The sequence below is a fragment of the Vipera berus genome (genome assembly GCF_964194415.1).
Source record: "Vipera berus genome assembly, chromosome: 1".
Classification (NCBI taxonomy): domain Eukaryota; kingdom Metazoa; phylum Chordata; class Lepidosauria; order Squamata; family Viperidae; genus Vipera; species Vipera berus.
In genome coordinates, this window is record NC_138202.1 from 21405073 (window position 1) to 21422484 (window position 17412).

Here is a 17412-nt window from a genome sequence, read left to right on the forward strand (position 1 = left end):
TTTGCCTACAGGCTATAATAGAGGAACAACAAACTCCTTGCAACTGCTTTTTTTTTTAACCAAATGGACTGAAAGTAGCAGAGAGATGATAGACCATTTAGCAGACATAAACCCCATCAAATTTCAGGTTCCAGCCTAATCCTTATTCTAATTTTGAGCCAATATTCAGTAGGCTGAACTGAATTTACATATGGGTTTGCAGGACTAGCACTGAAGTGTAGCATTGCTCTGGCTCAAAGGAGAACAAAGTTAAGGCTACTGAAGAAGAAATGGAGAACTGAGAATAGCAATAGCAATAGCTCTTTATATACTGCTTCTGAGTGCTTAACAGTGTTCTCTAAGTTTACAGAGTCAGCATATTGCCCCCAACAATCTGGGTCCTCATTTTACCAATCTCGGAAGGATGGAAGGCTGAGTCAACCTAAAGCCGGTCAGGATTGAACTGCTGGCAGTCAGCAGAATTAGCCTGCAGAACTGCATTCTAACCACTGCGCCACCAGAAATTGAATGGCGCCTTGCAACCAGTCCTGGAATGCAAAAATCCAAATACTAGATGACCCCAAAGAAGTTGAATGATGTATTTCAACTCCATTGTCGAAACAGAAAATCTGTACCTACATTTTGTGGGTGTTTGTGTGTGTGCATGTGTGCGGGCATCCATGTGTGCATGTGTGCCTTCTGGGAAAATGCCTAGACAAATCCCTGTGGTTTTCTTGGCATGATTTCAGAAGTGGTTTGCATTGTCTTCTTCCTAGGCTGAGAGTGTGTGATCAGCCCAAGGTCACCCATCTGGTTTTGTGCCTAACACAGGACTAGAACTCACACTTACCTGGTTTCTAGCCTATTGTTTTAATCACTATATAAATACTCTTAATACTAAATATATACTGTATTTAATAGATATGATAACTAATCATTCTTTTAAGTTAATATCCATAAATTAACAACCCTGCTTCATCTCATAGATGAAATTAGTGGGATTCAATTAATCCAATGGTGTTAAGGAAAATGCACTTTAAACATCCTCAGGGGCATTTTCAGTTTATAATTACTCCACATCCTAGTATGGCTGAGTCTAGAAATCCTAAGGACATGAAAGGTGGCAAATTCTCATTGAAATCAAATCCTACCCCAGTTATGTCTAAGATACATGGATGAAATAAATTAAGACCTCGGGCTAATACAAGGGTAATAAATCAACCCTGCTAGCCTATTTAAGTGGAGGGAATTAAGGATATTTTTGAGTGATGCAAAATTTCCCCAATGGGATTTACAATAACCATTTTCCTGGCAAAACATTGTGCATACTATTTGTCCATCTAATTTCTATTGTGCATGTACCCAATTAGCTATTCCCCAGGGTAAGGAAGGAATGTTAAGCTACTTTTCTTTGCAAACAAAAACAGAAACCAACCCACAAACAGCAGCAGCAAAAACAGCAAAATGAATGCACACATTGTCCCCAACTCCAGAGAGACATGTTCAGAGCCCCAGTTCTAATCGATGCACTTGTAAGGAACTTTGCAGAATCAGGAGTTCCTGGGGAGAAAACTCTATAGACCAATTTGTTAGCAAAACTGCCAATATAATTCTCTTCTCTCTCTCTCTCTCTCTCTCTCTCTCTCTCTCTCTCTCTCTCTCTCTCTCTCTCTCTCTCTCTCTCTCTCTCTCTCTCTCTCTCTCTCTCTCAAGAAAACTCCAATGCACTAACTCACATATGGGAAATATAAATCTTCGGGAAAATTAGTCATGACTTTTACATGGATGATACATAAGAAACCAAAGTGGGAAAGCGGCAAGAGGCAGCTCTGAAGAAGTAGATCTGGTTATTCCAAATCTTGCTACTACTTATAGTAAAAATAATTTAATGAGAGCCAATTTAATAGTTTTTGGACAGAAGGTCCGGCAGTATGATGGACAACCATTAGACAGTTTTTTAAGACCATCATCTCAATCTTATCTTCTACCATTACTTATGCTTAACCTGCCCTCCTCAGAATATATAGACCATTTCTTGAAATGTTTTGTGAGACTTCACACTATCTATATACTAATAAAATTCTTGTCATGACCCTTAACTGAAGAAACAGTAAATTATAGGGGCAACAGGTTTTAAACCAATGTACTTCAAATATGATAACTTATAGAATGGGCCCCAAATCTGTGACCCATTATTTTCACTGTTCTCTGACAGCTTCTCAGCCAGTCTTGCAATCCTTGTTCCTTCCCCCACCCAGCAACCTGCTTGATAGAAAGGGAAGGAAGGAAGGAAGGAAGGAAGGAAGGAAGGAAGGAAGGAAGGAAGGAAGGAAGGAATATTTGCAATGCTCCCTACAAGATTCCGGCAAGGAAACTTAATGGGGAAACTAGCAGGAAGTTGGAAGTCGCTCTTACTTCCACTGATTTTTTGCCCACTCTTTGTCATTTTCTCTCTCTCTCTCTTTAGGTAAGAAATTTCTCTGAAATGATGACCCAACAGACATAGGTTATCTAATAGCCCTTAATATTGTGAGAAACAACCACAGGGGACTACAAAGAATTCAGTTACTGAGACCAAGAGATTTAAGATGAGATTTCAAGAAGACATTTTTTTTCCTCCAGGAAAATGGTGTAAATGGTTGTGCACATCATATAACAACTTTGTTTAGTTATCTCTGAGGAGAAGACTTTTGATCCTCTGTTCACTGTATCTGAACAATGAATTTCTGGGTATTTCACATTATTTGGGAGGAAGCAAACATTTGATGGGTATTTTATTTATTTACAATATTATTTATCAATTTTGTATAACAACATAATCACATAAAAGATTGCCAACAGTTAACATAAACATAAAAACTCAGCAAAAGTATAACAATTGAAATAGCGTACAGTAAAAGCACATAAAAATAACTACTTACAACAATAGAACCTAACCTATTAAGTCTCATATATGGCTATCTTTGAAACTTAACATTAAAAAAACCAAGCTCATGGCATTCGGCCCTCTCAATTCCTGGCAAATAGATGGGGAAGAAATGGAGGTAGTGACAGTTTTTATTTTCCTGGGCTCCAAGATCACTGCAGATGGGGACTGTAGCCAAGAAATTAAAAGACGCTTGCTCCTGGGAAGGAAAGCCATGACAAATCTAGACAGCACACTAAAAAGCAAAGACATCACCCTGCCAACAAAAGTGCATATAGTCAAGGCTATGGTCTTCCCAGTTGCAATGTATGGATGTGAAAGTTGGACTATAAGAAAGGCTGAGTGCCAAAGAATTGAGGCCTTTGAACTCTGGTGCTGGAGAAGACTCCTGCAAGTCCCTTGGACTGCAAGACGATCAAACCAGCCAGTCCTAGAGGAGATCAACCCTGACTGCTCTTTAGAAGGCCAGATCCTGAAGTTGAAACTCAAATACCTTGGCCACCTAATGATAAGGAAGGACTCAATGGAGAAGAGTCTAATGCTGGGAAAGGTTGAGGGCAATAGAAGAAGGGGACTACAGAGAATGAAGTGGCTAGATGGAGTCACTGAAGCAGTAGGCGTGAGCCTAAATGGACTCCAGAAGAAGGTAGAGGACAGGAAGGCCTGGAGGAATGTTGTCGATGGGGTCGCGATGGGACAGACACAACTTCGCAACTAACAACAACAACATGGCTATCTGTGGAGTAGTGTCCCTGATAGCCACTAGAGTCTCCTGGATGAAAAAAAAACACACCCCCAACCATGCCTCAAGGTCTCAGGTGAGGCCATATCTGAAACACAGGTAGGCACATTTCTGAGAGAAGAATCTCCCTCGATCTCTATGCAAGTCTCAGTGATATGTGACAGGTTGATCTCATCCAGAACAACCTTATTGATGACAGAGAAGGCAATCTGGCATTCAGTAGCAACAGGCAAATTCCCAACCCTGTTGCAGTGTTGACCACATCTAGGGATGACTACAGGGGAGCTACTTTCTCTGACATGGGCCACCCCCTGCTCTTGGCCCATCTTTCTAAGCCCATCATCACCATGATGTCACTGCGTCCCTTTCTTTCTCCCACTATATTTATCATTCGCAATCCTTGCTTCCCATTCCTGGTCTGGTGGCCCCATCACAACTGACCTCACAACCAGCCAAAGCAAACTGACATTACCATCTAACTGCTTCTGCTTAGCACTGAGCTTTCAATACCTAGCCCACCAAGGTAATTACTGGTTGCCATATTGTCATTCAACCTTCTTCCTCTGCTTATCCCCACACTTGCTCTCACCAGGCAGAACAAACAAGAGGGTATAAAACAATCTGTCAACCTCTAGGTCAGGCATGTCAAACTCATGACATCATGTGATGTCGTGTGATGTATCGTGACATTTTCCCCATTGCTGGCAATGGGGAGGGTGTGGTTTCGTTGTGATGCATCCGGCCCGTGGGCCGGCAATTTGACATGCCTGCTCTAGGTGGAACAAAAGAATCCCATCTGGACCGGGACATAATGTGATCATAGGAAAGGACACATATACTATCCTCCATATCCCTGTCACATGTCAATTGCTCAGAGGCAAAATTTCTTCCAGCATAACTTCACCAGTATATACAGGGTCCAAGTTTACCTGAGATAAACCCAGGGTTACCATGTAGGCAATGAACTGATAATTTTTTCTAGACCCCACACCCAGAGCATTAAGGTTAAAATCCCTAAATACTAAAATGAGACGTTCAAAATGTGGACAACTCTCCTGTTAAGAAATGTGTATCCCACTCCCATTATTTGTGATTAGAGCCTGCAGTTTGTACAAATTGAAGAACTACAGATTTTGAAAAGATGCATAGGCCATCAAGCCCAACCACCTGGCCAATGGAGGAATGCAAATGAAATGTGAACACCAATGGTAAAGAAACACCCACTGTTTCTCTGGGTAACTGGTTCCAGTATTAACAACTCTTACTCATTACGCTTGGGAAGTGAGAAGGGAGTCATGGGGCTTCTTTGACTGGTTAGAATATCAGTTCCAGTAAGGGACCTGTGGTCTTTGGCTCTAAATGATATGTGCTGCCAAAGATCAAAGGACTCCCTGGGTTGCACCACAGGAACCTGAAACCCTACCACCACCACCACCCAAGGTTTCCTTTGTCATTTGCAGCTCAGGATTTGAGCATATGAAGCTCTATGATTGATAATTGCAAGTGATCCAAATCTTCCACTAATTATCCCCAATTTTTGTGTGGGGAGGGGTATGGATGGAGGGTGGAGGAAAAAGAACTAGGAAAGAAAACTGGGACCTAAATCAGTATGCTGTGTATTCTATTAAAGGGAGTTTTAAGAGTTGAGCTGAAAAAAACCAATTTATTCTAAAGGGAAGCAAATGTGAGAATTTCTTTTCTTCTTCTCTTCATTTCCTGAAACAGCATCTCCCCCCCCCTTCCCTTTCTTCTTCTTTTGGTAGCTATAGGGAACATCCTTTTAATCATAAGCTGAAACTTTCATCAGCTTGGTTCAGAAGTAGCTTTTATGTTTTCTGATTTACATAGCTATGCATGTCCCTCAGTTGATTTCCCTTTTCTCATGTTCTACCAGTGATGGGAGGAATGTCACTCCATGTTTTAGCTCATTTAGGATACAGATTCTAGTTGAATAGTTCTTAAGAATTAAAAAATGGGGAGGGGGGATTTTGCAAAGCTTGGCTTGAGCTGTTAGAGATGACGTAGTGGAAGGAATGGAGGAATCTGAAAAATCCCTGATTACAGAGGAATCTCAGGAAGCAATGTTCAGCTCATAATGGTACTCTGGAAATGGTGCTCAGCATATAGATTGATGGATGAATTCTATTTTTAATCCATTCCCTCCCACCAATACTCTTTTTGAGCTGCACCAATTTGCATTTTAAAAATGGATAATATGACCTTGGCAACGGTCTTGATTTTTGAAACTGATCTGCGTTTTGTTTCTAGACTGACAAAAAATAGTATTTCAGTCAGGATTCTCATTCAAGCAAAGGACCAGCAACTGGACACAAAGAAGCATATATGAATTAGGTTGATTTATTTCTCAGGGTGTTTACAGTATAAAGAGGCAAGATTTTTGTAGTACTTCCTAATGGTATCAATAGATAATTTGAGACTTTGGAAGCCAGAGTCCTCTAGAGGTCTCCCTTCAGATAAATATGACTGAATGGATAAAAATGTCAAAGCCACCTCTAAACATCTGGCTGACTGTGTGACAAATCATCATCATAATTCAAATCTGTTTTACATATCTGGATTCAAAAAAAGACTCAAAATTTTGGGAATCGGCAGAAACATTTGGCAATTTAGGAATACCTCAATGAAGTGTTGGCAAATGAAACTGATGGCTAATGGGGAAGGAGTTAGGGGAAGTTGAAATTAAATGTTGATTTTTTTTCATTATAAACCTTTATACTCTATACTCTCAGTGGTTCCACTGATATCAGTTTTGAACAAGACAAACTGTGGCTTGATAAATTGGCAAAGAAAGGAGTAAAATTTTCACATTTACTTTATATGGGTTAAAACCTACTTGGAAAAATGAAGGCAAAATTGTATTCCTTGCTAAAAAGTACAAAAGAATTCAGCAAAGATATTGGAATGCAATTTGTCATTGACATAATCATAAAGGCAGGCAAAATTGATGAAGATGATGGGCTATATCTTGGTAATAAAGATATAATAAGGCTACACATATTTGGAAGTTTTATAAACTTTTGATTTATTACAGAGCCAAGTCAAAGAAAGTATTTCTGACTAATATATTAAACAATTCTGAAACACTTTGAAATAAACCTAAGTTCTGGAAACTCATCCAAGCTACCTGGGTAGTTCCATTATGTGCTATACAGCAGGAATTGTTGATTGGATCCAGATGGAATTCAATAACTTGGATCAGAAAACAAGAAAACTAATATAAAATGCTCTTCACCCCACAAGCAACATAGATTGGCTATATTTGCCAGGAGCCAGAGGGGAGATGATTCCTATAGGTGAAACAAATTTTGGAGGAAGAAAAGCATGACTAGAATGGCTATATTAAGAAAAAGGAGGAACCATTACTGAAGGAAGTCAATAAAGCAAGAGTTTTGAACACAACAAAGGTGAAGGCCGTGAATATATATAGAAAATATAGCAGCTATAGAAAACCAATTTATTAAATGGAAGAACAAGCCATTGCATCATAAATATTTGAAGACATAGAAGGAGAAGCTGATAAAAACCCCACATGGATCTGATTCAGATCAGGAATGTTAAAGAACAAACTTTGTCCACTAAACCCATGAAAGCAAAAGTTTATCATGTAACAAACAATTTGTTATCTTTGTGGTGAAAATGATGAAACAAATAACCATTTGATCAGTGGCTATAGCAAAATTTCACAATTTGATTATAAGCAGTGTGATGACCAAGTTACCAAAATTATTCATTGGAATGTTTGCCAGTTTGGATTTGAAGAGCCTTGGTGGAGCAGTGGGCTAATGCCTCCTTAAGTAACACCAGCTGCCTGCAATTAGTGCAGGTTCGCATCCCACCAGGCTCAAGGTTGACTCAGCCTTCCATCCTTCCGAGGTAGGAAAAATGAGGACCCAGATTGTTGGGGGCAATTAAGCTGACTTTGTAATAATGCCGCTTGGGGTGTGTGTGAAAGCCCTAATAAGCAGGCATATACATAGAATGAAGGCTACTGCTAAGCTTGTAAGCCGCCCTGAGTCTTCGGAGAAGGGTGGGATATAAATGTAATAAAAATAAATAAAAATAAATAAATAAATGTAGCAAGAATCAATGGGACCATCAAGTTGAGAAAGTTTTGGAAAATGATTGGCTTAAGTTCTCATGGGACTTTAAAATCCAAACAAAGAGGCACTTTTTCATATCCTGCCTGATACAATAATCATTATATCTGATTCATAACCATATCAGGTGATGCTAGGGTTGATAAAAAGCAAACCAAAACAATTATGAAATTGTTGCAGATTGAAATTGAACGCTTATGGAAAAAGAAATCTGCTCTTGTACAATCATGATTGATGCCCTTGGAAGTCTAACTAAAGGGTTCCCTTGATATTTGCAAATTTTTGATTTATCAGACCTGAAAATTTTAATTTAACAAACAAATGTCCAGCTTGGAATTGGCTGTATCCTCAGATGCTACCTTAATAATAGGTAGGACTCTGGCTAGGACTTGCCTTATTAAATTTTCACCTGTCCTTGACTATGAATCTAATAGTAGATTACCCCAACATAAATAATATTAATAAGGTGAATAAAAATGCCAAATGCAGTCTCAACTCTGGCTGGTTGGGCAACTAACCATATATAAATAGTCCTTAATTTACAATCAGTCAGTAAATGATCTCAGAAAGGATGTTTTATGGATTCTATATGTCTATGGAGATTCTCAGTTATCCAAAAGGTGCTTTTACAAAAGGCAACTGAATTTTCTTGTTTTTCCTTGAAGACATTTTGCTTCTCATCCAAGAAGCTTCTTCAGTTCTGAAAAACTGTATAGCATTTCTGGCTGTCATTAAATGTCATGCCCAACATAGTAGCATGAGCACATTTTGGATACATGACAACTGGCTTGCATTTATAACCGGCTATGTGTCCCAAGGTTATTGAGTGCAATTTGCTATGGGTTTTTTGTTGTTGTTGTTGTTTTGGTTTTCAGCTTTTTGCCAGTTTCCAACAAAAAAGAAAAACAACCATTTGGGGGAAATGGATTTGATTAATGACCCCATGATTTGGCCTTAGGCCCACATGATTTAGTTAATGACAGCAGTAAAAGCAGTCAAAACACTGGGTCTAATTACATGGGTGCCTGAACTTACAATGACATACTATGGCAATCCCAGTCCCAATTGTGGTCATAAATTGAGGATTACCTGTATAATAATAATAATAATAATAATAATAATAATAATAATAATAATAATAATAATAATAATAATAATAATAATAATAATAATAATAATAATAATAATAATAATAACAACAACAACAGCAGCAGCAGCAGCAGGCTCTGCTGCATATATGTGTCTGATTAGAATTCTCTCAGAGAGACAGAGAAAATGATGAGAGAGAAAAATTATGTCAATAAGGAAGAGAAAAAAGAATGCTAAAGATGCTGCAATTACTGGAGATATTCCCAGTGGATATTTCTAAGTCAGTCCAGGCAGTGACAATGAGACTCTCTGCTGTTCCCATTGTTATCTGCCTTATTTGTGTTTTGCTCTGACTTCCTGAACTGTGGGGTGCTGGCACAGAAATGTTAGTTAGATGGATTACTGATCTTTTGGAAGATCCAGTTTTGGTAGGTGAACCCAGGTCAAAGCCTGACAGTGCTTAACTGCTAGGAAGTAGGGAGAAGCTCATTTAAGCTGCATTTAAAGTATATTTACTCTGTTGGTTTGTCTCAGATCTATATACACATATAGCCTTAAGCTGAATATTCATACCTTTCTGAATGTGGTAACACGTGGCAACTCAGATAATGCATTGAAATATATTGCTATTAGGGAATGGGTGCACAAAAATGAAATACATTTGGGAAAATTGTTTTCAAAAAAGCACAGACAATGAAAAGTGTATGCAAAAATGCATGTATTTCTGGGGGAGAAGAGCCCAAACTGCATACAAATGTTCTGGGGATTTATTACTATTTTTTTACAAAAACCTGATGTGGAAATAAATTGGAAAAATGAAAGAAACAAAAATACTGAACAACGTCCCTGAATGAAATCAAATTTGATAGATTTGCCCAAGACAATTCTGACAGTACATCTCATCGGATAAGCCCAAATGTCAATAGATTCACAGTTCTCTAGACCTAACAGATCCTGATAAAATCCCAATTTCAAAGTTTCAGTGCTTATCTTTAAAATCCATCATGGGCCCCATCAACTTTGTCTGGTACAGAGGCCTTGATAACAGGCCTATCTTTATATGTTATCAGAGAGCAGGGCTGCATTGATTGAAGTTTTCTGTATTTTGGAATTCTTCATGGAAAAAGATTATGGAAATAAAAACACTCAAAATTTATTGAGGTTTTGTTGCTGATGTGAATGTACTTTTTTTTGGTTTAACAACATTAACAATACATTTTACTCTATTTACTGTAGCATATAGTTGCGTCATCTAGTACAACTGTCAGGACCCACCCCAATCCACGTCTTAGGAAAACAAAAACTCTTGGAGTCAGTTCTAGTTCAAAAGGAATTTTTACTAGGACATGTTTGGTTGTGGAAATACAAGACAGGACCTGGTATTGTTTTACAGATTGAAACTTTATAAAGAGTTCCCGGTTCAACCCCCCTTCCCTCAACCCCATTTGGTCAGCCCCCCATCATTTTACTTTGTGTCATCCCTTTCGTGGGAAAAAGGGAACTTCGGATCTTTACGGTTATTGCCTTCTTCCTTTACAGATTCAAATGGAGACACAGGCCAGATGCCTTCTTCCCTAACCCTCCCCTTTGTTCCCCCAGTTCAAAAGGTTTCCCTTGGTCTTTGAAATAACCTAAGGCAGGCTGATTCCACATCCGCTCCTCCTTCCTCGAGAGATGGCAGAATCCAGGGGGGGGATAATGTTTTAAACATACATTTATGAATGTGATATAAATGGATTCTGACAACAACGTTACTGATTTCATACAAATTACTTGTGCATAAAACTAGTTTTTTATTAAGAAACTTGGTGAAACTATAACTACTAGCAGTGATCCTCTTTATGGAACAGCCATCATCTATTCTTACCTGAAATGATGAATTTGGATGTATATTTACACGGGCTTGAAACCAATGTTGTCCTTTGTTCCCACTTGTAGACCAGAATGGACTTTCTGATGAAGTTTGACTTTTTAACCGCAAATAAACATTTAATGTGCCTTTAAAAAAAGAGCATAGACACACACATATACATAATTAAAGAAAAACAAAGAGAACAGCAAGAATATCAGGAGGTTGAGACACACTGGCAGATGTGGAACCAAAAAAGAAATGTGAAATTTAAAAACCCAAGGAGGTCAGTTTAATGAAGCATTTGAGTATGGATTTCAGCATAAGGTAAGCCTCTGATATTTTCTGCCTTTTTCTGTCTTTCTTTGCTGACTGTCTCTCTGTTGCAAACTGTGAGGTTGCATGCTGAGTCTGCTTTTTTTCAGAAGGCTTCAGTGTTTTGCTTTTCTGTTCCACAGAAGGAAGTCATTGTAACATGGTCTTAGCAAGATGCTCCATTTCACTGCGTGTTCTCTGCCTCACCTCCAAGTTCTGTGCTTTGCCCCAGACAATTCTGTTGTTAAATTTAAGAACCATAATAAATTTAGTTTGATGTATCCTTGTATGAATGACCCGCTACTAGGCTACATGCATAGAATAGGATCCTGGCAAAGGAGGATTACATGTTCTAAGAAAGAGTAGAGTGGTGGCTACTACAAATAGCCTTTTGGATGGAAGAAGACAAGGTGATGATTCAAAGTAGGCAAGATATGGGTTCTTTGCATTTTCCTGCATTTCAGTTGTGATATTTGGATATATATTTTTTGGGGGAAAAAGTTTTTTCTGTCTTTTAGAGCAAATATCTACCAGTTCATGAGCAGCACTGAATTCTGTATGGCATATGGAAGGACACAGTACAACATGAGCAGAGTTTGGATATATTTGAGGGGGCGGGATTTTCAGGAGTGTTCAGAAGGGAAACATCTGAAACAAAAAACTGTAAAAACAATATTGAAGTTCTCTGTCCACCATCAATTGCAATTACAGGCAGTCCTCACTTTAGGACTGTAATTGACCCAGAATTATGGTCATAGGTTATTGTAGGCATTAAGCAGGTTATTTTTGACCAGACCCAATTTTATGACAAATTTTGCACCATTTTTTAAGTGAATGGCACAGTCATTAAGTGAATAGTGCAGTTGTTAAATGAATAGTTTTTAGCTGGAAACTGGAAGTAAATGATGGAAACTGGCAAAAAGCACCAAAAATCATGGTCAAATCTAAGAAAATAGGGGAACTTAGGCACCACACAAGTTATGTAGCAAGTAAACACAGGGTCAGTCATAAAGGACTCAAATGTCAGTACACCAATGCACAGAGTATGAACAGTAAGCAGGGTGAACTAGAAATTCAGGTAAATGAGGGCGGATATGATATTGTTGCCATTACAGAAACATGGTGGGATGAAACCCACAAATGGAACACACAGCTAGAGGGATTTAAATTATTTAAAAGAAATAGACTAAACAAAAGAGGAAGTGGAGTTGCTCTCTATATAAGAAATAACTTTATCTCTACAGAAATAGAGCACAACAATGATGAAAACTGTAAACTTGAATGTATTTGGGTCAATATAAAAGGGGAAAAAATGACATTGCCATAGGTGTATACTATAGGCCGCCCAACCAAGCAGAGGAAATAGATGAACTTTTTGCTAGTCAGTTAACTAAGGTATGTAGGAAGTGCATCACAATAGTAATGGGGGACTTTAATTACCCTGATATCAACTGGGAGACAAATTCTGCACCAAGTGGAAGATCTAACAGATTGATGACAAACCTAGCAGACAACTTTCTCTCCCAAAAAGTAGAGAAGGGAACTAGGGGATTATCCATATTGGATTTAATTCTCACTAACAGAGATAAAATGATAGAAAGTGTCAAAGCCACAGGAACCTTGGGGGGAAGTGATCATACAATATTGGAATTCAACATTATGGAAGCACAAGCAATAGAATACAGCCAAACTAGAGTCTTGGACTTTAAAAGAGCTAATTTCAATAAACTTAGAGAGACCTTGGGAAGAATTCCATGGATGAGAATCCTAAAGGGGAAAACAACTCAAGAAGCTTGGGAAATTTTGAAAAGTGAGATAATAAAGGCCCAGTCTAGCACAATACCAACAAAGAAGAAAAATAACATCTTTCAAAAGAAACCAGCATGGCTGCATAAAGAACTCTCTGATAAACTGAAAGATAAAAAGGACAAGTATAAGAAGTGGAAAGAGGGGCACATAACTAAGGCAGAATATCAGCAAACAGCCCATGCCTGCAAAAATGAAGTGAGGGAAGCTAAGGCTCAAAATGAACTAAGGCTTGCGACCAAAGTCAAAAATAACAAAAAAAGCTTCTTTTATTTATTTATTTATTTTATTTTATTACATTTATATACCGCCCTTTCCCGGAGGACTTTTAAAATATAAGAAACAAGAAAAAAGTTAAGGAAATGATTGGTCCATTAGTGGGGAAAGTGGCAAGAAGGTGACAAGCAACAGGGAGAAAGCAGAACTATTTAACTCGTTTTTTGCATCTGTCTTTACACAAAGGGAAAAAACAGTCCAACCTACCCAAACCAGTGCCATAAAAAACAGAATAGAAAGGCAAGTTAAGATAGGCAAGAAAATGGTAAGTGAGCACCTGTCCAGCCTAGACGAGTTCAAATCACCAGGACCAGATGGATTACACCCCAAGGTTCTGAAGGAACTGGCAGACGTGATCTGAGAACCACTGAACTATATTTTTCAAAGATCCTGGAGCACTGGGGAACTACCAGAGGACTGGAAGAGAGCTGATGTAGTTCCCATCTTCAAAAAAGGGAAAAAAAATAGATCCAGGAAACTACAGACCTATCAGCCTGACCTCAATACCTGGGAAGATTCTGGAAAAGATAATCAAACAACAAATCAGCGAACACCTTGATGCGAACAAAGTTATCACTAAAAGCCAACATGGGTTTGTCAAAAACAGATCATGCCAGACAAACCTTATTGCATTCTTTGACCAAGTGACAAAACTAGTGGACCAGAGGAATGCTGTAGATATAATTTACTTGGACTTCAGTAAGGCATTTGATAAAGTAGATCACAACCTACTACTTGATAAGATAGAAAAATGTGGGTTAGATAGCATCACTACCAGATGGATTCGTAGCTGGCTGACAGGCCGTACTCAGCATGTGGTCCTCAATGGAACTGCATCTACATGGAAGGAAGTGTGTAGTGGGGTGCCCCAGGGCTCTGTTCTGGGCCCAGTGCTCTTCAACATCTTCATCAACGATTTGGATGAGAGGATAGGTGGGGAACTCATCAAATTTGCAGATGACACCAAGCTGGCAGGAATAGCCAATACTCCAGAAGATAGGCTTAAGATACAGGAGGATCTGGACAGACTCGAACACTGGGCACTATCTAACAAAATGAAATTCAATTGTGAAAAAAGTAAGGTTCTACATTTAGGCAGGAAAAATCAAATGCACAGGTATAGTATAGGTGGTACCTTGCTCGATAGTAGTAACTGTGAGAGAGATCTTGGAGTCCTAGTGGACAATCACTTAAATATGAGCCAGCAGTGTGCTGCAGCTGCCAAAAAAGCCAACACAGTGCTAGGCTGGATTAACAGAGGGATAGAATCAAGATCACGCGAAGTACTAATACCACTTTACAATGCCTTGGTAAGGCCACACCTGGAATACTGCATCCAGTTTTGGTCACCATGATGTAAAAAAGATGTCGAGACTCTAGAAAGAGTACAGAGAAGAGCAACAAAGATGATTGGGGGACTGGAGGCTAAATCATATAGGGAACAGATTGCTGGAATTGGGTATGTGTAGTTTAATGAAGAGAAGGGTGAGGGGTGACATGATAGCAGTGTTCCAATATCTCAGGGGCTGCCACAAAGAAGAGGGAGTCAAGCTATTCTCCAAAGCACCTGAAAGCAGGACAAGAAGCAATGGATGGAAACTAGTCAAGGAGAGAAGCAACCTAGAACTAAGGAGAAACTTCCTGACAGTTAGAACAACTAACCAGTGGAACAACCTGCCTCCAGAAGTGGTGACTGCTCCAACACTGGAAGTTTTTAAGAAGAGACTGGACAGCCATTTGTCTGAAATGATATAGGGTTTCCTGCCTTAGCAGGGGGTTGGACTAGATGACCTCCAAGGTCCCTTCCAACTTCTTCTTCTTCTTCTTCTTCTTCTTCTTCTTCTTCTTCTTCTTCTTCTTCTTCTTCTTCTTCTTCTTCTTCTTCTTCTTCTTCTTCTTCTTCTTCTTCTTCATCATCATCATCATCATCATCATCATCATCATCATTATTATTATTATTATTATTATTATTATTATTATTATTATTATTATTATTATTTGACTACAGGATGCTATAAATAGCTGTAAAGACAAGCGGGTTGCCATGAGTCCAAAGTGTGATCATGTGATGATGATAATGAGGAAGATGAGTGTGTGTCTGTGTGGCCGTGTGTATGTTTGTGTGTATGGGAATGCATCAACATAGTAACTTCAAAATTGGGTCACAAAAAAATTTGGGGGCATTTCACTAAATGATTGGTCATAAGTCAAGAACTACTGTACTATGCAACTATAAGCATAGGGGTTGTATATGACCAACAGAGGGAAAAAAAGCATTATTTCTATTACCCAAGATGTAAGTAGCAAAAAAGTCTTTAAGCATATATTAAATAATAATTAGTTTATTATGTCTAGGGGGACATAATTAGTTTACTATTACTATGGGGAAAGTTTTAGTTTGCCAGGATTGTATTTAGCTTCCTTCAATATATATTGGAGAAAGAGGCCAAACAGTCAGTTGGTAAAGCTGAAGGGACTTCACAGTGGCTAGGTTCATACAAGATTTAGCCTGCTTGCTAAATTAATCCACTGTCTGGATTTTGGCACTATTTTCAACCATAGTCAACTGCCTCATATAATTGTTTTGGGAAGTATGATGTGAGAGATACCAATAACATATTAATGATAAGAAATGCAACCAAGGCATTTTTTTTAAAAAAATAGCACATGGGTGGAAAGCCTAGGTTATAAATGCCTTTATGATATGAAAGTTCTCAGTGACATGGGTATAGTGGCAGGAAGAATCCAACTCTTTTGTTCTGAACTAGCTGAATAGAAAATTACAGGATCTCCAAAAGCTACATTTCAATGGCTTTCTGCCCACTGATTTTATTTTCAAGGCAATTCTCTTAATCATTCATGTTCCCTCCCTCAAATTGGCCAAGAAGGGCATTCTCCAACAGAGCCTCTCAATTACTGAATTGCTTTCCTCCCACTTTTTAGTTGGCTTGTAGACATTTCCAGAATGAACCATAAAATCTTTTTAGGTGAAATGCATTTTCCTATCAGAGATTTAAAAGAGATGTGCTTATTTTTAAAGCAATGCACTTTCTAATACAGCAGGAGGCAAGTGTGATACAGCAACAGTCTATTTTTTTTTAATTCCATTTATATCCCGCCCTTCTCATCACTTTTTCATCACTTTTTCATCACTTTTTCATGTTGTGCTTCATTTATGGTCATCATTCAGTTTCCTAGAATGTGATGTACAGAGAATTACTCTGTAGTGTTATGGCTTGATGCTGCACCTAGTTTCTGCTATGTTTTTTTTTTAATTTCTCTTTGGTTTATTTTTCACTGACCTTTATTCCCTCTAATTGCTTTTAGCAGCAATATGATACAATTAATGATATTAAATAACACCACCACCCCTCATCTAAAATGAAACATAAACATGTTGTGCAGGGGGCAGAATGTGAAGAAAAAAATGCAGCCAGCTGAGGGGGAGTTGATTTTTATCATTAATTATATAATTAAAATCTTTTAAGTAGAAAATAAATTTTACATTGATACTGGGTTATAATACTCCCCCTCCTCCAAATATCCTCCTGCACACCAGGAAATTTTTCTAGTTTGGCATGATCAGCTCTGCCCTGATTTCCTTACATGGTATATATGTATTTATATAAAACATTTATATGACACCAACTCCCTTAATGGGTCTTGGCGGTTTACAAGGTTCAGTGAAAACCCCTATTAAAAACAACACAAAAATGTAGGAGACATAAAGGACAAAATCTTAAGCAATATTCATAAAAGCCTTGGGGAAAGAAAATTTTTCAGTCTCTTCCTACATCATGTTAAGGAGGGAACTTTGCTGCAACTCTAGCATCAATTTATTCCATCTTTCTTTTAGTGGACTGCTTCTGTTGTGCTAATTTAGACAACTTGTTTTTATAAAAGATGCGAGTTTGGAAAGTGTAATAACAGCAGCCATATCAGCAAAATCAACAGTTGACATTGTTTGTTTCATTTTGAAACCAGAAAGAATTTCATCCGACAGTTCCAAAGACAGCAGAATATATCCTTCAATCAAACGTATCTATGGGGACATTTGAGGACAGACTCATAAAGACTCATCCTGGCCATCGGTGCAATTTCTGTGCACAGAAATGTGCACAATGTGAAATGTTTTTTTCAAAGAAAGAAAGAAAGAAAGAAAGAAAGAAAGAAAGAAAGAAAGAAAGAAAGAAAGAAAGAAAGAAAGAAAGAAAGAAAGAAAAAAGGATCATGCCCATTTAGCAACATTTTACATTTCCCCTCTGAATGTTCTTGTATATCAGGGGTGTCAAACTCAATTTCATTGAGGGCC

General features: G+C 38.2%; 1 protein-coding gene across 1 annotated transcript in view; it reads right to left on the bottom strand.

Annotated features, from left to right (window-relative positions):
* MDGA2 (MAM domain containing glycosylphosphatidylinositol anchor 2) overlaps positions 1-17412 on the bottom strand; it is a gene marked incomplete at both ends in the record, with an annotated part of 586749 nt that overhangs the window by 12161 nt on the left and 557176 nt on the right. Inside the window, one exon of the mRNA XM_081314870.1 lies at positions 10722-10852. Within this exon, the coding sequence (XP_081170996.1) occupies positions 10722-10852 (131 nt within the window). The remainder of the gene's footprint in view (positions 1-10721; positions 10853-17412) is intronic.